The following is a 21832-nucleotide window of genomic DNA, read 5'->3' on the forward strand; positions in this document are numbered from 1 at the left end:
CTCCACTGACCTTGCAGACCTCTGGTGGGCTCTGCCTCTGTCTTCTGTCTCTTTACAGTAAGATTTGTCTTATCTCAGTTTTGCCTGCTTATGTATCAGCATCATATGTATGCAGTACTGCATGGAGGCCAGAAGGGGGCGTCAGATCCCCTTGGAACTGTAGTTAAAGTCCGTGCCCTTAACCACGGAGGCGTCTGTGGTCTCCCCTCCCCAGTCGGACCTCAGAATTAGGGTCACTTGTTATAACTGGGGTCCAAGGCCATGTCCTGAGCCTTATCTGAGAACTGGATGCCTCAGCGAGGTGTGGCTCCCCATTCCCCGCGCTCACTGGCCCTGCCTGCCTGCCTGCCTGCCTGCCTGCCTACTGGCCGAACCAGGGCCTTTCCCACCTTGCAAGTGTTCTGCAGGTTCTGCTGCCTGTGTGGTCTCCTCACACAGCTGTTTGTGCCTGGGTCAGTGTATTACACATGCTCTGTACCCATGCTGGTCCAGGAAGTGACTCTACCTGAGGAGGAGGACTCCGAGTGGGAGCCTGCCCCTGGAGCACGGCGTTCAGATGGGCCACATAGAAAACGGCCTGATGCCGAGACTCCAGGGTCCCGCAGTCGCTGGCCTGGCCTTCAGGATTGGGGAACAAGGAACAGAAATTCCCAGAAATCCCCCAATTCAGAAATTATTCTGTGTCTCTCACAACACTTTATGAATTTTAAAAGAAAAAACCTGACTTAGCCAGGTGGTGGTGGTGCATGCCTTTAATCCCAGCACTTGGGAGGCAGAGGTAGGCGGATTTCTGTGTTCGAGGTCAGCCTGGTCTACTGAGTGAGTTCCAGGACAGCCAGGGCTATACAGAGAGACCCTGTCTCGAAAAAAACAAATCCAAAAACAAAACAAAAACAAAAGCAAACAAAACAAAACAAAACACCTGACTTTTCCTGTTCCTTCATTTTTTGATGCTTCAGACAGGGAGGGTCTCAGGCTCCGCGCCTTCCCTTGTCTCAGTGCTGATAATGGCGTCCCAGGCACGGGGCCACTTGCCCATCTTAATTTAATTTTCTGATATGAAGTGTGAAGTCCTAAATTCCGTTTCCAGAGCCTGCACTAAAAGTCTTGGTCGCGTACCTGCAAGCGCAGCACCGGAAGGCGGGGAGAGGTGGGTCTCTGGGGCTCACAGGCCGGCCCGGCCTACTCCCCAGCCTCCGAGCCTGTGAGGCCTAGGAGGCCTGCTACCTGGGGGCTTAGAAAAGAAGACCGTGGGTTTCCAGCCAGCCAGCAGGATAGACTGAGAATCCCAAAGCCAAACCAACCAGGGGCAGGTATGGTAGCTGTAGTCCCAGCAGAGGCCTGGAAGGACCCCTCCCTCGCGCATGCGCGTGTGGGAGCCACCGGCAGCCCTTTGGGAAGCGACCATCCCTCCCATGTCATGAGTAATGGCAGTTTGGAAGCGTTCCGTGTAGTCGGGTGGGTCCCCAGGTTTGGGACCACGCAACCCACTGCCTCTTTGAGTGACTATAACAGTACTTCTGGACCTGAGCCTGCGGGACATACATCTCCCCAGTCAGGGCCGCTCTGCTCATAAGCCAAGCATACTTGTGTTTGGGGACAGTCCTGCCCTGTCCCTGTGCCAGTCCTATCTCTGAGGAGGATGGTCAGCACTGAGGTCACTCCAGCACAGGGCTCACAGAACACCACACCCTGTAAGGGAGAAGAGTGTGCTTCCCAGAGCCCTGTGCACCTGGCAGGCTCAGGGAGGAAACAGGCCCTCCTCTGGGCCAGCTGCAGGCCCTCCGCCTGCTCCCAGCCATCTTTAGAAGGAAGGCTGTGTCCCAGGTGTCCTGCAGGCCCCCTCCAACCCCCACCTACTCCCGCAGGGACGTGCATGCCGCGAGGGCCGGACTGTGAGCCATGGTAAGGTCAGGGCCTAGGGTTCCCAGGCTGGCCTGTGAATCCCAGGTAGATAAGGAAGGCCCTGCCTCTATCTGGACTCCTGGGAAGGGAGAAGCAGGAAGCTTCTGTGGGGAAAGGTGCGTAAGGCCTTGCCAAGCAGGTTGTGGTGGGTGGGGAAGTACCACCTGCTATAGCCTCAGGATTTGGGTGGAGATTGCAGTGGAGGCCTCCAGAAAAGAGGGCTGGGACAGCTGAGTACGGAGTGGCCCGGGACCCAGCCTCCTGGCCTCTGCTGTGGCGGCCCCCAAGCAGCCCACAGACCACTGTCTTCCCAGTTTGCAGCATCTTCACAGAACCTGCTCCTGAGCCCTGGGTGAGTAGCCGCCCCTGTCCCTAGTACTCCTGGATGTCCTCCAGAGCATTTATTGTTGAGGAGACAGTGACTAGGGCTGAATCGGGATGTGGTCTTTCCTGTCTGGGCCACCTTGTCCTGTGCCTATCGCCACAGCAGCCAGTCAGTCAGCTCTCCAGGTGCTCCAAGAGCCTGTCCCGGGCTGTCCACCCTTGTCGGCCTCCTGGGAAGCTCCTGAGTTGGAGGTCAAGGCCGGAGAGTCGTGGTGAGGGACAAGGTGCTCTGTGCAGGCTGGGGAAAGTGCTGGGATGTCTTTCCCTGGCTCTCGGCCGCCTCAGAGCCTACAATTTAGCACGCCCGAGTGAACCAGTCCCTGTCACCAGTGTCTAATGTCTGGCGTACAGAGGCATGCTTCTGTGGCATTGCGTGGAGAGCTGGATCCTTGCTGTGGGTGGAGACGGAGCCTGGTGTGACCTGAGCGTGTGAGGCATGCTGCCCTGTCTATGTGCTGTGTGGGTGTCACCCTGTAGCCTGCATCTGGCGTTATCTCTGTCACATCCTCGGACCCCTCCTCCCGAGTGAGAGTGGAGTTCTGGTTTTCTCTGTCTCAGGGCTGCCAAGGGGATCTGGGGCTCCTAGCTGGTCGGTCTGTGGAGGCCATGGCTGGGCTCCCCTCTCTAGGGTGCTCTGGGGCAGGGCGAGCCCTTCTGCCCTGCTGCCTCTTCTTTCAATGCTTCGTCCCTTTCCTCTGGGACCAGGAAGTCCTTGGGGACTTCCTGCTTTCCCGAGCTGAGTGAGTGAGCCGCCCTTATCTGGAACTAGAAAGCCCCCGAGGTTGTGCTGGGAAGCAAATAGACTGTGCTGAGGCTTCAGAGTCCTCCACGCCGCCTCCCGAGAGCCTAGCCGCTGTCTTTAAGGTTCTTACATTTGTTTGTTTGTTTGTTTGTTGCCTCTGGGTGTGCCTGTGCCAGGCCTGACAGAGCACAGCTTGTTGGAAAGTGTCTGTTCTCTCCTACCTACCATGTGGATCCACTTCAGGGCCCCAGGCTTGGAGGGAAGGGCTGTGCCCTTACCCACTGAGCCACTTCGTAGGCAGAGCTTCAAGCCTCACTTCTTGACCCAGTGTCAGCAGGCCCGTGTGCTGTCAGCAGAACCATAATGCCAGAGCTTGGGAGTTAGACATGGGAGGATCACTGTTATCCTTGGTGAATTCAAAGCTGGACTGAACTGCCTGAGACTGTGAATAAGGCCCACCCCACTTCCTCTCTCCTGAGACTGGCTCTCACCATGTAACTCAGTCTGGCCTGGAGCTCTCTATGTAGACCAGGCTAGCCCTGAATTCACAGAGATCCACCTGCCAGAGCCTCCCCAGTGCTAGGATTACAGTTGTACACCACTATGCCTATCCAACATGAGACTTTCAAGAAATCAAAGTTAAATAAGAATGATGAGATGGCTCAGAGGTTGAGGTCACTTGTTACTCCTCCAGAGGACCCAAGTTCGATTCCCATCACCCCACATCAGACAGCTTACAACTTCCCGCTGCTCTAGCTCCTGGGAGTCTGATGCCTTCTTTTGGCACACACATAATCAAAAGCAACAAAAATACTCTTTAAAATTGTCAGATGTCTTTCACATCTAATACGTATTCCGAGCTAGTGGATATTAGTCTTGGCCTTCAGATGGACCGCTTGAGCTACAGACAGGCCAGACAGTGGCACGGGAGTTCCCAGCTTGGTAAGGCAGAGCTGGGGTGAGCCTTTTACAGAGCCTGGCACCAGAGCGTCCTCTGTCCTGCTGGCTTCCCGCCTCTCTGGCAAGGGGGCGTGGGAGGTGAAGTTGTTGAACAGCCTGAGCTCAGGTTAGCAAGCAGCACGAAGGCAAACCCCCAGCCCTCGTTCCTTCCCGCAGCTGTGATGAAATACCCCGACGAAATGCACCTTGTGGGAGGAAAGGGCTTATTGTAGCTCACAGTTCCAAAATATAGCCCATCATTTTAGGGAAATCAAGGCAGAAACATGAAACCCGTGGCCTACAGTCAGGAACAGAGAATGAATGCAAGCTTGCCTAGTGCTTGTTCAGTTCTAGACCCTGCGAGGGAATGGTGCTGCCCACACTGGGCGGGGACTCCCTTCTATTCTTTGCAGCCAAGCAGTCCGAAGGCCAGGCCGCTGGCTAGCCTCACTCAGCCAGCCTGCACCGGGACACTCTCCCCAGGGGAGGCTGCATGATGTCACGGTGACAGAACTCTCGCAGTATGTCCTGGACTTGGAAGTTATGTACTCGGACTTGCAGAGCGGGGAGGGAGGGAAGGAGGGAGGAAGGGGCAGCTTGTGAGGAGCACAGGCTCAGATAACCTACAGGAGGGCCATGAGGCCTGGGCCCAGGCTTGGCACACAGCAGGCTGAGGGCACAGAGCCCAAAGTGCCCCTCGGGGGCTCTGCCTGCAGGCCGAGGCCTGGGCCGTGATGGCCGTCTACCGAGTCCCCCTGGCCTCCTGGAACATGCTTCCTCATAAAGGGCTTTGTCTCCCCGATTGGGAACTTGGTGTGTGTTTGTGAATGTGTGCAGGGTCCTTGGAGGCCAGAGAGGGCCTCAGATGGCCTTGGCCTGGAGTCACGGGCGGTTGTGAACAACCTGAGCGGGTGCGGAGCCCAGCTCAGGCCTCTGGAAATGCAGCAAGCGCACCAACCCGTTTCCATCTCCTACCAGGAGCTTTCAGATAACCACGTTTTCTTAATCCCTTTTTAGATCACATTTTTTAAAAATGTATTTGCCTTTAATATTTTAATCAGCACACAAACTAATAGGTTTCTTTGTACACATTCAAGCACACGTAGCTTTGTATGGTCCTCCCCACTGACAGGAGGACCTCTCCCTCATCACCTTGCCCCCCCTTCCCTCCTCTTCCCCACAGTCCTCCTGACCCACGCTCATATCTCATCATTGTTTCCTTCCCCACCTGGCCTATCTAAGTCAGGGTTTCTATTCCTGCGCAAACACCATGACCAAGAAGCAAGTTGGGGAGGAAAGGGTTTACTGAGCTTACATTTCCACGTTGCAGTTCCTCACTAAAGGAAGTCAGGACTGGAACTCAAGCAGGTCAGGAAGCAGGAGCTGATGCAGAGGCCATGGAGGGATGGTTCTTACTGGCTTGCTTCCCCTGGCTTGCTCAGCATGCTCTCTTATTGAACCCAAGAACACCAGCCCAAAGGTGGAACCACCCACAAGGGGCCCTCCCCCCTTGATCACTAATTGAGAAAATGCCCCACAGCTGGATCTCATGGAGGCATTTCCCCAACTGAAGCTCCTTTCTCTGTAATAACTCCAGCCTGTGTCAAGTTGACACACAAAACCAGCCAGTACACAGGCCTTTCTGGGCTCCCCTTCCTGGTGCCCTGGACTCACTTACAGTGACGTCACTTAAGTGCACAACGTAAAAACCAGAAGTCGGATCCTGCCTCGAGAGAACAGAGACCGTGTTTGTCTGTCCAAGCCTGGGTTACCTCGTGTAATATTTTCTAGTTCCATTTTTTTTGTTTTGTTTTGTTTTTTCTCTGTATAGCCCTGGCTGTCCTGGAATTCACTCTGTAGACCAGACTGTCCTCGAACTCAGAAACCCACCTGCCTCTGCCTCCCAAGTGCTGGGATTAAAGGCGTGCGCCACCACCGCCCGGCTCTAGTTCCATTCTTAATGGCTGAATAAAATCCAGACGACAAGCAGCATGGGCCAAGCACGACGGAGAGTTCAGTCAGGATACAGAAGGATTTTACAGTCTTAGTGTGGAGGAGTAGGACTGAGAAGCAGTTGTGGTGTGGCTGCCTTCTGCCTCCACGACAGATGGATTCTTCACGGCTGCTGGACCCATGGTCTCTCTAGGGCTCCGGTGTTCTCTGGGAGTGGCAAGCTCTTGTCACCGCTTAGAGATCTTCTTTGGCTTCCTGGGTCTGGAATCTGGGACACTCTTAGCTGTTGGGATAAGAGTGCTCACCCGGCTGTGCAGAAGGCAGCCCTTTCCTAGACAAAGGCTCCCGAAGCCTGGCACTCACGTCACAGCTCCTTTGCTCAGCTGGGCAGCGTGGCCGTGGCCGGTGCTGGTAATGCCAACACTCAGGGGCATCTGTCTGTGTTTGAGGCCAGCCTGGTCTACAGAGAGACTTTAGAGCCAGACAGACCTTGTCTCAATAAGACCAAAAACCAAACCTAAGTTATTTTCTCAGAAGACAGAGAGATGAAACAATAGGAAAACATTGCAGCGGTTGTGGCTGGAGATGAGGCTCAGCCGGTTACAGGCCTGGAGAGTGGAAAAAGCTTCCCACGTCCATGTGCGGCTCTGCATCAAAGTGGACATGGCTCACACCAGCAACTTTAGCATCTGCAGGGTGAGATGGGGACCAGGAGGTTAGGGTCATGCTTAGCTTCATATGGACCTATCTCAAAACAACAACAACAACAACAACAGTGGTTTGCTTCAGGTCATTTTTTGTAAAGAGTAAAGCAAAGAGGGAGTAGATGTTCATTGGTAGAGCGTTCACCTAGCATGTACAAGACCCTGGGTCCAAATTACAGTAATACAGATAACAATAATCAAACAAACAAAACCAGAACCGTCTTACGAAGACAATGAAGACTGACCTGTTTGGGAAACTGGACAACTAACTTATTCCTGGTTCCTTGAAAGGCCGCATAGCAGCTTGGGGTAGCAAAGGAGTTGCTATGGAGTCATAAGTGACTCCATTTTGTTGTTGTTTAGTCTGATTTGTTGGAGCTGGGTGGGAGAGCCTAGTCCAAAGCAGCTGCTTCCTGTGATTGTTGGCGCCGATCTTTTGTGGCTGATTGTCTGAGGCAGAAAGTATGTGGGCTCTGTAGGAAGACTTGTAGAAAGTTAGCCCTGCGCATTTGCCTGTGGCCTGCCCGCGGCCCTCTCTATCCCTGCCCCCTGGTCTCTGGATTCTTCCCTCTACCTTCCTCTTCTGAGGCGGAATCCTGTGTACCTCGGCCACCTCCTGTTGGTCTTTATGAAAAACCATGTGTTCGTTCGTGGCTTTTTTCGTCTCTGAACTTACCTCTTTTCTATCATGAGGACGTCTTATTCTTAGGATTACCCCAGATGGCCCAACTCTGTTTAGTCACCTTGAACCTTCTCTGAGGTCTCAGGCAGAACCCAGCACCTGCCCCGCCCTCCCGCCTCACCCTGTGCAGCAGGTGTTGGCTTTCTCTTCCACCCTGGGAACCCAAAGCTTCAAGGCACCTGAGGGTTTGCCACCACCTCCCCTCCTTGGCCCTGATGTCCCGCGCCTGTGGAGTGACACTTGAAATTCTGCTCAGCCCAAACATTTAGAGCCAAAGCGGCAGTAGCGCCAGGGTCCTCAGCTTCTGCCCCGTGTCTCCCCACATGGAATCAGCACCAGTGTCTTGTTATCCTGGTAATCATGAGTCCACGGGATCTAGAATAGTCTAGGTCAGCGGTTCTTACCCTGTGGGTCTCCATCCCTGTGGAGGTCAGGTATCAGATATCCAGCATGTTAGATGTTTGCATTATGACTCCTAACAGTAGCAAAATTACAGTTATGAAGTAGCAACAAAGATAGTCTTATGGTTAGGGGTCCGCACAACATAAGGAACTGTGTTCAAGGGTCACAGCGTTAGGAAGGTTGAGAACCACTGCTCTAGAGAGAAAGCAGAGTCAGGTGGGCTGGAAGCAGAGGCCCAGGGAGAGACGGGTGCCGCAATGCTTCAGCCTGGGCAGAGAACCTTTCTTTTCTTTCTTATTTTGAAATTGCGCACATGCGTGAGTGTGTGTGCGTGCACGCGTGTGTGCGTGCAGAAATCCTCAGAGGCCAGGAAAGAGCTTAGATCAATGGAGCTGAAGCTCGAGGAGGCTGTGAGTCACCAGCCTAGGCGCTGGAACTAAGCTGACCACTGGGCCGGCTCTCAGGGCCTGACGTGCTCTTCCTGATGGCCTGGAGCACTCTGCCGTGCTCCCTAGGTTTTGTTACTGGCTGCTGGTTAAGTCTCATCCTGCAAGGGGGTGACTTGCCTGTGTGTGTGTGTCTGGCAGAATGTATGGGGTGGCCGCAGAAGTCGGAAGAGAGCATCAGATCCCCTGCAGCTGGGGTCACAGCTGTGAGCAGTCATGTGGGCGCTGGGATCTGAACCCAGGTCCTCCGCAAGAGCAGCCAACGCTCTTAGCCGCCAAGCCATCTGTCTCTCCAGCCCCAGGACTCAGGCTCTGTAGGGCAGAGGCAAGGCTGACTGGACCCGTGGGTCACTGTGAGCAGACCCCAGAAGGCTGAGGAACTCTGGCTAAGGCTGAAGCAGGAAAGAATGGCAGTCCTTGAGGGCGGCTCACTGAATCGGTGACCTCTGAGAGAAGGCCAGGAGGAGGTGAGACAGGAGACAAGGCCCTGGCAGGACCAGCTAGAGCAGCAAAGAGGTGGTGGATGTGCGGAAGCGGGGTGACTGTGGGGCTGAGTGAAGCCCTGTGTCACATCTGCACGGTAACACCTGGGACAGCACTGTGCTCCTTACAGCAAGCTAAAAGGTGCAGTGGCAGAAAAGAACCACCTAGCCCCGCCCACGGGGGCCCACAACCCCTTCATCCTGTAGCCATTTTTCTGGGCAGCCGGCAGCCAGTGCTTGCTGCCCTTTGTAGTCTGGTGAGTGTCTGCATTTGGGTATGCTGAGAAGATGTGTCTCGTGGCTGGATGGCACTCCGTGTTTCTGCGTGTGCTCTGTTTATCTGACCATTTCTCTACCGGCATTGCAAATGTGGAGCCGGCACCTGTGTACTTTCCTTCCCCGGGGAATTAAAGTGCCCATCACGGGCTAAAATTTCCAGGTAGAACTCAAACCTTCCCATATTCCCCGGGACAGACAGGGCCGGCCACATCCCAGCTGTGCAGTTCCTGTGACTCTTCTCTCCCCAGAGGCGGCCAGGAGCCACTCAGCCCTGCCCGGCCGCCCTGCCTCCTCACTGGCCATCGCCAGCCCTGTCTCCTCGGGCCATTTTCATGCCCTCCCCCTGGCTGGCGTCTCTTCTGCACAGACAGAGGTCACGTCACGGGGATAAAGTGAAATCCCAGTTGTCAGCGCTCAGCATTCAGTCCTGCCTTCCCGCCCGGCTCAACGGACTGGTTAGGTGAGGGCACGGCCGACAGCCTTGAAGGCTTCCCTGGTCTTTGTGTTTTAAAGTGATGTCTCTAGACGGTACCTGCTGACCAGGCAGCCCCACCGCAGGACCGCTGACCCAAAGGCTGTCCCGCTGGTCAGTTCTTAGCTCTGGGGTCCCTTGGACACCTCACGTGGAACTGGGAGACCCAGACATGTGGCTCTTCCTTCAGCTGGACTTACGTGTGCAGGGCCTGCTCACCAGAGCACGTCGGCGCGTGGGCAGGGGGTGCTGGAGGTTCCTGAATGGCCACTTGGCTCCGGGGTCTCAGAGCAGGCGTTGGAAGCGCAGGCCTCCGACGACAGCCATGCCCCGCAGCTCAGCCAGGAGCTTTCCAGGAACAGGCGGGCAACTGCCTCAAAGAGCAGGCCAGGCCCTGCTGGCGCTTCCTCCTTCCTCTCCCTCCTGGGTTCTCCTGGCCTCCCTGTCTAATGCCCTGGAAGGGGGTTGTCTTCAGCCCCTTCAGAGCCCTCCTGAGCCCCCTGCTTTTCCCAGGTTGATGCCCCTCCCACCTTTCACCTTTGCGCACTGGGAGCCATCCCAGCTGCAGTCACATGACCCTTCTCTGTGCATCTGGAGTCCTGGGTGTCCTGTATCCTCCCAGGCCTGATTGAAACCAGTGTGCGCCAAGCATGCCCCGCGGGGCCGGGCATTGGTTCCTCAGAGAGGCAGGGCCATCAGTCACAGTTCAGTATTTGTGCCCGCTTGTTGACCAATGTACTTAGCAAATGTTTGTTGACTGAGTAAATGCCAGCACATGGCAGCCGCTAGCAGGAACTGAGGGACGCCCGAGAGCGAGGACATTGGCAGACCCAGCTCCAAGGCCGCGGGAGGGCTCTGGGGAGGCGTCCGGCATGGCAGCAGGGCCTCGTGCTCAGAAGGCCCCGACCACCGCTGTTAGGAGGATCCCAGGTCTTTCCAGAACCGAGGCGGGCGGGCGGGCTTCCCGTTTAGCACAGCAGTCCCTTTGAAGGAGTCTTTCCAGAGCCAGGCAGAGTACTTAAAACATAAAAATGTAATTAAGAAAACAAGCCAACCACAGTGGCACACACCTTTAGCCCTAACACTTAGGACAGGCAGGAGGTGGATCTCTGTGAGTTCAAAGCCGGCCTAGTCTACAGAGCGGGTTCCAGCCCAGCCAGGGCTAACTGTATCACGAGATAAAACAAACACACTCTTTAGCTCTGTGGCGGGTTGTTTCTAGTTCTATGTGCATGCACAGACACACATACACACAAGCTCACTTGGATGTGGAGGCCACAGGTCGTCCTTGGCTGTCACCTCTCACTACAAGTGTGGGCCGCTGCTCCTGGCTCTCCACACGGCTTCTGGGAGTTGAAGTCAGATCTCTGTGACTTTATAGCAAGCACTTTTAAAGCTATCTTTCTGGCGCGTGCGTGTGTGTGTGTGTGTGTGTGTGTGTGTGTGTGTGGTGTGTGTATGTGTGTGTGTGTGGTGTGTGTGTGTGTGTGGTGTGTGTGTGTGTGTGTGTGGTGTGTGTGTATGTGGTGTGTGTGTGTGTGGTGTGTGTGTGTGTGTGTGTTCACATGCATTACATGTCATTACTTCTGGTTCATGTGGAAATCAATTCCTCCTACTGTGTAAGTCCCAGGAGTTGAATTCAGTTCATCAGGCTCGGTGCTAAAGCACCTTTATACACCGAGCCATCTAACTGCATGCCCCGCTTGGGGAGACAGGGTCTCACTATGATGTCCAGGCTGGCCTTGAACTTGCAGCAGTCTCCTGCCTCGGCCTCAGCTGGAATAGCAGCCGCACCCTCCCTTCCCAGAGTCAAGGGCTGCAGAGAGCCAGGGCCCGCCCCTCCCTGCCGCAGGCATCGCAGCCCACCTGACTTCCTGTTTCCCAGCTCAGGCAGAGCTCCCTCCCTGTGCTCCCTTCCAGAACATTCTCTGGAGCCAGAGCTTTTATTTTCATTTAGTGCTGGCTGCTTCTGGGCGCTCAGAGACCTGGCAATACAAGGGCCATTTCTGCCTGTTGTCCTGTTTGGTTCCTGCTCTTTCTGGTTTTTGGAGATTGACCTCAGGTACCCACTAGGGTGAATCTACCCTGGCCTTGGGTATCCTGAGGATGTGGGGTGACCTGAATCGGCAAATGGGAAGCAGCGAGTACTGCTGAGTTGCTGGCCCAGAAATTCGGGTCACTGGGTCAGCACACAGATTACTGTTTGACAGGGCAGCTTGGGACCATCATCCAGGGACTTTCTCTTAGGGTCCCTCGGGACTACCTCTGCCTCAGAAACACTCCTAACCCTCACCCCACCTCCGCAGCGTGCCCTTCTCTTCTCCAGGACAGTCTCCTGTTTGACTTTGTGCCTCTTGAGAGTATTCAGGGACAGGGCAGGGAGCGCCCTGCAGGTCTCCTGTGGTGGAAGCGGGTAGAGAGTAAGAACTGTGGCGGTCCAGGGATCGCTGTGCTTGCACACTTTAAAATCAGTGGCCTTGCTCAGCTGAGTCTCCCCAAGACCAACGGCAGTCACAGTCCCCAGAGGCGGCCCTGCCCTGCACACCTGCCTCAGTTTCTCCATGCTTCTTGGACCTTACTGACTTTAAGACCTGAGAACTTTGGGCACAGAGTGTCACCCCCAGATTGGGGGAGGGGTGGCGAGCCGGGGTCCGACCGACCGAAGCCTGACCCAGAAGGTGGCAGAGGTAGCTTCTAAAGGGCGCTAGATGTGAGTGACAGGGACATAAGGAAATGCATCCCTCGGTGAGGGCTGCAGGCCACGGCTGCCCGCGTGCTTATCCATTCACCAAGTGCCTGTTGAACACTCACTAACAGGCACTGTGCCAGCCGAGCAGGGCAGAGCAGAGGACAGTCCTGGGGGACGGCGGTGCCAAGGCCAGGGCAGCCAGCAGACCTTGCAGGTCTGGAGTCAGGACTGAGGTAAGCAGGGTGGAGTGGTGCTTGCCCAGGACGGCTTCTAGGAAGGAGCGCAGTGAGAGCCCACAGGGAGCCAGCAGCACCCCAGCCCCAGGCGGAGCCTCTGTGGCCCTAGCTGATGGTGGAATGAGGGGACAGGACAGAGCAGGAAGGAAGGCTAGGGGAAGACCACCTTCAGCTATGACATGGTGGTTTTGTGCCAGGAGCAGGCGGGGGGTGGGGGGCTGTGACAGGGGGCTGTGGCAGAGGCTCTGTGGTAGGGGGCTGTGGCAGAGGCTCTGTGGTAGGGGGCTGTGGCAGAGGCTCTGTGACAGGGGGCTGTGGCAGACTTTTGTGACAGATTGAGCTAAGGGCTTACACACGAGTCAGGGGGCGTGAGGGCTCCTGGGTCAGCACTCAGATCCTGCCCTTCTCGTGCATTCTTGACCCAGCAGTACATAGAAGGCCACACGGTGCCATGACTAAGACTTGACCTTGAGCTACCAATTAATTCCTCATCTGTTAAATGGGGACAGTAGCACCCCGTTCTTGGGGTATCTATAAGAAGGGTCAGTGCCCACAGAGTTAGTAAGCCAGGGTGATAAAGAACAGCACGGAGGCTCTGCTCAGACGGGGCTGACTCCGCCAGCTCCAGCCCAGGCCGGGCAGGGCAGGCCGCCTCTCACCAAGCACACAGTCTGCTTGGCCATCATGGGGGCTGAGCCAGCAGGAAGGGCACCTGTGGTTCCTTAGCTGCTCCCCAGGGCAGGGGGGGTCTGGAAGGAAGCCCCTCCCTGCTCCTCTCAGAGCCTGCAGCCTCCCTCCGCTGTGTGCAGATCCTCTCGAGAGGTGTGGGTCAATGGGTTCAACTCCTGTGTCTGCCCCTGCCTGCACAATTCCCCACCCCCACCCCGCCAGTGAGATGTGGGTGGAGCTTGCCACTCCCACATCTACCCTTCCCTTCCTCCTCCTCCCCCCCAGCCTGTGTGTGTGTGTGTGTGTGTGTGTGTGCATGCACATGCATGTGAATGTGTGCACACCCCAGAATCAGAGCCGTTCAGGGATTGTTTTTCAGAAAACCACTGTGCTAGACCCACCCCTCTTCCCTCCTGTCCTTGTGGCTGCAGGTAAGGCCCAGAGTTGCAGCTGATCAAGGGTTTTGTGACCCTAATGCAGTGCTGGTAGCAGAGGGAGTCTGCCACAGGGAGCAGTCAGTCAGGGCGGGACTGAAAGGGGAAGAGAAGAGCCCGATCCTGGCAGGCCAGTTGGCAAGAACCTGGGAAAGGCCAGGTGAAGGTGGCCCCTGAGTGCAGGACCCAGCAGGGACAGGGTGGCACTGGCAGTGTGGCTGGCTGAGCCCGGCTGCAGATGGAGCAGGCAGGGTTGTCTGAGAATGGCTCCGGCAGAATGCAGGGGTGGACTGCAGCCTGATCGTTAGAGCTGCGTGTGAAGCAGCATCCCAAGGGATGCATGTAGCCTCAGAACAACCGGGCAGTGGCCCGCCACCTCAGCCAGTATCAAGCCAGAAAGAGCCATGGTCATGGCTGACATTTCTGACCTGACCCCAAGTCTGAAGAGGCAGCCATGTGCACCCCAGAAACAGAGCAGCTCTCCTGGTTGTTAGGAGGGAATTGTCCTAGCAGCCTGATACAGGGCTAGCCGGGGCTTAGGGCCGAGTAGGGATACGGCCGGCCGTGTGCAGGGCTGTCCGGGGCCTGGCCAGTGCGTGCCGTGCGCGGGGCTGTCCGGGGCCTGGCCAGTGCGTGCCGTGCGCGGGGCTGTCCGAGGCCTGGCCAGCACTGGCCTCCTCATCTCTAAAGCTCTGTTGCCTTCCACCTTGTCTCTTCTGCTGTCCAGGGGAGGCCTGGGGGTCACTGCCTGGCTCATGGGGACTGGGTAATAATCTGTGTCACCCCTCGCTGTTCCTGAACCCAGAAAGGCCCTCAGGATGCAGTCATGAGTAGGAGCCTGTCCTCGGGTCCCCAGGAGCAAAAGGCAGGAGGGGACCTACAAAGAAATGCTGTGTCAAGCCTGTGAACAATACGGTACTGCAGGCAGGGCGGTGGTGGCACACACCTTTAATCCCAGCACTTGGGAGGCAGAGGCAGGCGGATTTCTGAGTTCGAGGCCAGCCTAGTCTACAAAGTGAGTTCCAGGACAGCCAGGGCTACACAGAGAAACCCTGTCTCACCACCCCCCCCCCAAAAAAGATGGTACTGCAGTATCTGCTCTTGTTACCTAGGCCAAGGGGACCCCTGAGTCCCCCTGCTCCCCCCACCCCCACCCCCGCTCCCCTACTCACCATCACCACATCCAAGTTACAGGAGCTCAGGAGCCCAAGACAGGTCTCTTTTCCCAGTCTTTTTTTTTTTTTTTTTTTTTTTTTTTTGGTTTTTGAGACAGGGTTTCTCTGTGCTGTTTATGCCAAACAGAGCAGGATAAGTGAATTGGGTTCCAGGGACGGGACAGTGGGGCCGTAGAGATGAGCTGGGGCACCAGTGGCCCAATTAGAGAGCACCTGTTTATGTATGTGCCTGTGTCCATGAGAGTGTGTGTGTGTGTATGTGTGTGTGTGTGCCTGTGTGTGCACGTGTGTGCCCATGAGTGAGTGTGTTTCTCTCCTTACACCACGTGGGCCCCCAGGGATCCAGCTGGGTCTTCAGGCTCGGCAGCCGGTGCTCCCACCCCAGCCCCGCACCAGGGTGTCACGAGTGTCCCCGTTCTGTTGGCAGTATCCCAGGACTCATCTGAATGTTATAACCGACATCTCCAGCTGGCTTCTGGGAAACTGAGACCTGAGAGTTGAAGGCTCAGGTCCCCCTGCACACCACTGTTATTTTAGTGGTTTTATTTCATCCTAATTCTATTTGGGGAAAAGACAGCCGTGTTCATCAGTTTCCTGCCTGTATTGCTGAGAACACGTTAAAGGGAGGAATTACTTAAGCTGCTTCAGTTTCAAAGGGTTCGTTCCTTCATGGCGGGAGGCACAGTTCACATCCTGGTGGGGCGGAGTGGGCCGGCTCTCTCCCTGCACCGGGCTCATCCATTTGTCCCTGGGTTGGTTCTTGCCTGTGGTGCTCCTGTGTGTCAGCCCGCGGCCATTCTCGGTGCTGTCGGAGCCCTGCTGAGCTGCCCCAGCCAGTCAGATCATAGAAGGAGAGCCTTGTGTTAGCATCTCATATTCCGCTTAGAGAGAAGCACTGCCGTAGACACTGCCTACAAGCGGGGTGCGCTCCTCCTCAGTGTGACGGCCAAACCGGGTGCAGACCGGGCCAGTGCTCAGTGAAGCTCGCCTCAGATCTGGCTCAGACATCGTGGCAGGTCTTCCTGTCACTTGGTGGGGTCGGTTGGCCGCCTTTGGGGGATTGTGGCTGTTGCTGCTCCGAGCCCAGGATAAACCCAGCATCCACACGTGCTTGTCGGCCTCTCCAGTGGATCGTATCCCCTCGCAGGGGACAGGCGTGCTGGTGCACAGCTTTGACTATGTAGTCCTTAGCCGGGCCGTGGTGGTGCACACCTGTAATCCCAGCACTTGGGAGGCAGAGGCAGGCGGATTTCTGAGTTCGAGGTCAGCCTGGGCTACAGAGTGAGTGCCAGGACAGCCAGGGATACACAGAGAAACCCTGTCTCAGGAAAAACCAAATCCAAAAAAACCAAAAAAAAAAAATAATAATAATAATAATAATTATGTAGCCCTGGTTGCCATAGAACTCTGTGTAGCCGAGGCTAGCCTCCCGTGTTGTGATCCATCACAGGCAAGGTCACCATGTCCAGCCTGCATTGTTAGCCTTTACTAAGGAATTTATGAGCTGTTATAGGGAACTTAGCACTTGGATACAAGTCGGAAGTATTCTCTGCTTGTTATCTAATTGATTTGATTGGGTTGGGTTTTTAAGACAGTGTCTCAAGTTGCCTAGGCTGGCCTCAAACTTGGTATATAGTTAGGCTAGCCTTGGAACTGGTCCTCTGTCCAGACCACAAGCTGGGCTGCCATCCCTGTTGTGTGCAGTGCCCGGGAGCAGGCCGGGGCTCCCCGAAGGCCTGAGAAACATCCTCTGGCTAGAGGGCTGCGAACAAAGCCCAGGTTTGTGTAAGTTGCTTTTTCTTACATTCCATTTAACTGTGTAGAACTTTTATATAATTAAATCTGTTAATCTTTCACCTGTAATCTCGATGCCCATAAAGCTTTGATGAGTTTATTGCCAGGCCTACTTCTTACTCACGTAAGATGAGTTTTATGTTAACACGTGGTTCTTTGTACTTTATGAGAGTTTTTGTTGTATTGATAGGGTTTCCTATGGCCCAGGTTGGCCTCAAAGTTTCTGTGTAGCTGGGGATAACCCTGAACTTCTTACCCCTGCCTCTGCCTCCTGAGTGCTGGGATTCCAGATGTGCACCACCACCCCTGGCTAGCGGGTGCTGAAGATCAAACCACAGCGGCCGGCATGCTCCCCACAGAGCTACACTCCCCACTGAGCTAACCCTGGTCACGGGTCTGCTGCCTTTGCGCTCTGCCGTGGTGTCAATGTGCAGCCATGTTGGCACTTTCTCAGCTGTTCTCTCATAGCCGCCCCCAGACGTCATCTTCTCTCTTGATTTAAGGCAGGGTGTGTCCATCTGTGTGTGTGTCTGCATGTATATCTTGTGATGAGCTGCTCACACCCTTCCTGTGACGGTCACTTAACCGGAATCTTCAGAGCCACACATGCCCAGCATCTGGCTCTCCTCCACGTAGGCCTCAGGGCTGCATGTCCGGCTGCCCAGAGCACAGCCTCTTAGAGCCACTCAGAGCCCAGGCCGCAGGATGGCGGGGCGGAGCTCGGTGTGAGGAGGAAGAACACAGAGGGGCCTGGCTGTGCAGCACTAGCCGTTAAGCATGGTTGTACTTCACAGCTACAGGGGATTAGGAATACACCCCTCAGGGGTGCACACCTTTAATCCCGTGTTTAGTGGACAGAGGCAGGTGGATCTTTTTAAGGTCTAGGCCAGCCTGGTTTACATGGGGAATATCAGGACAGCTTGGGCTACATAGAGAGATCTTATTTCACAAAACAAACAAAATAATAAATCTTACACACTCACATGTGCGTGCAAGCATGCACACACGCACACACACGTCCAAGCTGCTCTCCAACCCTATCCACCGAGGGGAGCCAGATCCCACAGGGCCTTGGTGACCCTGCGTAAAGCTGGGCTTCCTGGGAAAGGGTGTTTCTGTTTACATGGGATGCATTTGAGCCACCTGTGGGACCTGCATAGGAGGGTGTGCCCCGTCCCCCCACCCCCGCCCCGCCCCTCACCCCTACCCCCCCCACCCCCGCAGCAGCTCAGGCTCTGAGCAGGGCTTCCTCTGAGTGTTGAGCTGAAGTGGCACCCTTGCTGCTCCCTGCTGGGTGAACTCTCTCCACAGCCCTCACCAATGTCACCTCTGAGAGCAAGACTTATGGGCAGTTTTTCATTCGATGAACATTGGAGTACCATCAGGTTAACTATTGCAGAGATGAAACACAGTGACCGAAAGCAACCTGGGGAAGAAAGGGTTTATTCAGCTAACATTTCCATATCCGGTTCATCAAAGGAAGTCAGGGCAGGAACCTGCAGGCAGGAGCTGAGCGGAGCCCATGGAGGGCGCTGCTCACTGGCCTGCTCCTCAGGCTTCCTCAGGCTGCTTTCTTATAGAACCCAGGACCACCCGCAGTGGGCGGGGCCTCCCCTCCCCTCCCCTCCCCTTCCTTCCCCTCCCCCAGCAACCATTAATTAAGAAAATGCCCCACAGCTGTATCTTTATCCAGGCATTTTCTCAATTGAGGTGCCCTCCTTTCAGACTCCTGCCTGTGTCAAGTTGACATAAAACCAGGCAGCGCACAGCTCCTCCTGGGACAAGCCCAGGAGAACAGGCTGGCTCTACAGTCTGTGACAGACAGCGCAGTGGGTGCACAGAGCTGTTCCCTACCTTCCTACCTCAGACAGGACACTGCGTCTGGACAGCCGTGGTGCTGGCTGGGGGATGGGCTGCCAGGGGTACCAGGGCCTCTGGATGACTGCTCACACCAGTGTCCCAGCACTGAGAACGGAGGGGCAGCCAATTCAATCCATCCTGGGCTTTATAGAGCCCTGTCTCAAGAAACCAGAAAGCTCTGCAGGGACTGAGGAGGGCACCAGAGCAGCGTTGCTATGTGACCGTGGCTCTGCGGCACGCCCGTGCCCTCCACCCTTCCCTGACCATCTCTGTCTGTCCCTGCCCAGGTGGTCCATCTGTGCTCAGACCCAGATGGTGGCAGAGCTATGACCAGGCCTGCAGGCGCCACGCCAGCTGGGGGTCAGTCATGGAACAGCCACAGGAGGAGACCCCTGAGGCCCGGGAAGAGGAGAAAGAGGAAGTGGCCACAGCTGACGGCGCCCCAGAGCTCAGTGGGGGACCAGAGCACTCACTTCCTTCCCACAGCTGCGCAGGTACTACGAGGAGGCATGGGGCGGAGGGCGGAGCCGGGTGGGTGGGTAGGTACCAAGAAGTAGAGTGACCAGCGGTGAGCCGAGGGGTCTGGGAAATCACTCGCAAGATGGTGGGTAGGTGGGCTGTTTGTGGCTTTTCTGGGAGGTGGGGTGGGGTGTCCCTACCTACCCCTCCCATCAGAGGTCTCTGACCCCCATGTCACCTCCCAGGCAGCATTTGGTAATGGGCTTTGGTGCTGGGACGTGGACCCAGAGCCCGTGCATGCTAGCCTCAGGTATCTAGGCACCACCCGTGGGACGCACCCAAGTCCTGGCTGCACCAGGAGCTGTGGGCGTGCTGCACTGTCATGAACCACTGGACGCGGGACACCTGGGGCTGGCCCTGCGCTCCGCCATGATTGAGCAGCAGTGCCAGGTGGTTTGACTGAGTGCCTGTGCCGTGGGCGGCTTTGGAGCGTCAGGGTCCAGCGGCTTTCTGCTTGCTGGGCAACGGAGTGACCCTCTGTTGGTGGCAATGGTGACCATCTTCTTTGGTGACCAGCCAGCACGGTCCTGTCATCTCATCCTCATGACACCATGCCCAGCCCGCACACAGGGCCCTCAGGTCCCTCACTCTCCCTCCCCAGCCTCTCCTCCCCGGTGTTTTAGTCCAGTGTGCCCTGATGATCCTGGATCTGCCCGCCCTTGAAGCCTCAAAGTCAGAAAGGATGGGCGTGGCTTGCCACTAGGTTCTGCTGGGTAGGCCACTCCAGGGGTGCCCGAGGCAGTGGGGCTGAGGGGTAGAACTAGCCTTTGTCTGGACTCGCAGTCAAGAAGGGACCAGATCCTTGAACCATGCCACCTGAAACCTCCAAAGCCAGCCCTTTCCTCTTCAGCACTTAGAGGGCGGGGTGGAAGGACGAAGGCCAATCCCCGGATCCACCCACATCCTCAGAGTGACTCCGGGGGCTGCAGGGTGACGTGACAGTCCAGAGGAGTCCGCCCATAGTTTTGTGTGTTAGAGGTGCTGGCTGTGGTGGTCCTGCAGACCCAAGCGTTCTCAGTAGAGAGGGTGGCTTCCGGGAACAGAATGCCCTCGCGCTGTCACAAGCTGCTTTTAGGCAACAAAGGACCAGAGGCATGCTGGGGTGTGCTGTTAATAGTGTCCCAGTAGTACTCAGGAGGCAGAGGCAGGGTGATCCCTGAGAGAGTTCAAGGCCAGCCTGGTCTGTATAGGGAGACCTTGCTGACAGGAGAGAGAAGGGAGGGAGGGGAGCACACCTGGCAGTGTGCCAGGTGTCGTGAAGATGCTAAGAACAAGCATCTTTGAACAGGGAGGAGGTCTGGCCTGGCCGCCTGCCCTGACAACCTTGTCCCCGTATCTGGTCTGGCCAGGGAGCATCTCAGGCTGGGGTTTCGCACACACCTCACACAAGTGATTTCCCACGGCAGGCCATTCCTGAGGTTGTAATGTTCACGTGCCAGCCAAAGTACAGTGGCTGGGGCAGGGTCAGTTGAGGATAGAAAGGTGTGGTGGGAACATCTGGACCAGTGTGACTGTGGGACTCCCAGGGCACAGGTCTGGTCCTGCGTTTTTGATAAATGGATACATTAGAGGTGGCTTGGCTGGACTGGTAACAGCTGTCCAAACCGCTGGTCTAGGAGACCGGCCCTCGCAGGGAAGTTAGATCAAGCGAGGGGAAACCGGGAACAGCCAGAGAACAGTGCTCCCGGTGTGCGGGTGTGCGGTGTGCGCAGTGAGCAGAGGGTTCTCAAGATGTCAGTCGCCAGCTCGGTGGGAGACTGCTGGTCTGATGTGGAGCCTCTAGGTGGCAATGGTGGCAGGATGGCGCAGGTTTGAATACCTTTCGCCCTGCAGTCTGCTCTGGGGTCATGTCCCCTGTGCCTGTTGGGTCAGTGAGCGCAGGGGTGATCTATTTACCACAGCTAGGAACAGAAAGGGGTGTCACCCTCTGTGGGAAGTCCCTTGGGTAAGCCCTGCCAGGGCCTCAGGGACACTCTAGTCATTTAAAAAGGCGACATAGGAGCCAGTGGAGGGGTTCAGTGATAGACGTGCTTGCCCCCAATTTTTTAAAGGATAAGGCGAGATGGCTCAGTGGGTGGACTCTTGCTGCACAAGCCTGGCGACCTGAGTGTGGTCCCTGGAGCTGTCCCTCAGCCCCCACATGTCACAGTGTCCCCATCACACAGATCACATACATGTGCCATGTCACATGTCCCCTACCACAAATCACATATATGTACTATGTCACAAACTCCTGTCACACATCACATACATTAGTAATAAATAATAAAGAATTTTTGTTTGGGGTTGTTTGTTTGTTTGTTTTTTAAGATCAGGCCTCTTCCTGGCTGACCTGAAACCCACTGTGTAGACCAGGCTGGTCTCAAACTCACAGAGATCCACCTGCCTCTGCCTCTGGAGTACTGGGATTAAAGATATGTGCCGCCACACTGAAAGGGTTTTTTTGTTTTTGTTTGGTTTGATTTTTTTAAGAATAAGACAGAACCAAGCATGGCGGCTCACGTCTGTCAGCCAAGCACTTGGGAGCTGAAGCAGGAGAATGACAGGTTCCAGGACAGCCTATCTGAGCAAAAAGCCCAAAACCCCGATGTCTAATAGATGCTAGACAGTGCAAGCCAGGGGACGGCAGGCGCTGGTTTAGGGTCATGAGGGGGTGAGGCGTGAACGGGGTTGTAAGACACAGCCTGCCCCGTGTGTCTCTCAGCAACCACGTGTGACGTTCATAACTTAAAACTCTTGTTCTGTTTTGTCCCGAAACTGAAACAGATAAAGTGGCCAGGCATGATGGAGCGCCCCTCGAATCCCAGGCCCTGGGAGGCAGAAGCAGACAGAGCCCTCTGAGCTCAAGGCCAGCCTGCTCTACACAGTGAGGCTGGACATAGAGTCAGGACACAGAGACCACCCACAGCAAAACAGGGAGCCCAGGTGGCCCCTGCAGGCTGTGGCCCTCCTCCCAGCCTCCTCACGTGAGCCCACCTGTTAGTCCCCTGCCCTGGGCCATGAGTCTGGGCTTTTGCCCCAGAGTCCCTGTGGGGATCCTGAAGGAACCCTGAACTGGTAGGCAGG

The 21832-nt window shown here is 55.9% G+C and overlaps 1 protein-coding gene across 2 annotated transcripts in view; it reads left to right on the forward strand.

Moving 5' to 3' along the window:
• Ppard (peroxisome proliferator activated receptor delta) overlaps positions 1 to 21832 on the forward strand; it is a 65672-nt gene that overhangs the window by 32666 nt on the left and 11174 nt on the right. For both annotated transcript variants that reach the window (XM_052163215.1, XM_052163216.1), the window contains one exon: positions 18535 to 18741. In XM_052163215.1, the coding sequence (XP_052019175.1) occupies positions 18615 to 18741 (127 nt within the window). In that variant the 5' untranslated portion in view covers positions 18535 to 18614. The remainder of the gene's footprint in view (positions 1 to 18534; positions 18742 to 21832) is intronic.

The sequence above is a fragment of the Apodemus sylvaticus genome, chromosome 19 (genome assembly GCF_947179515.1).
Source record: "Apodemus sylvaticus chromosome 19, mApoSyl1.1, whole genome shotgun sequence".
Lineage (NCBI taxonomy): Eukaryota > Metazoa > Chordata > Mammalia > Rodentia > Muridae > Apodemus > Apodemus sylvaticus.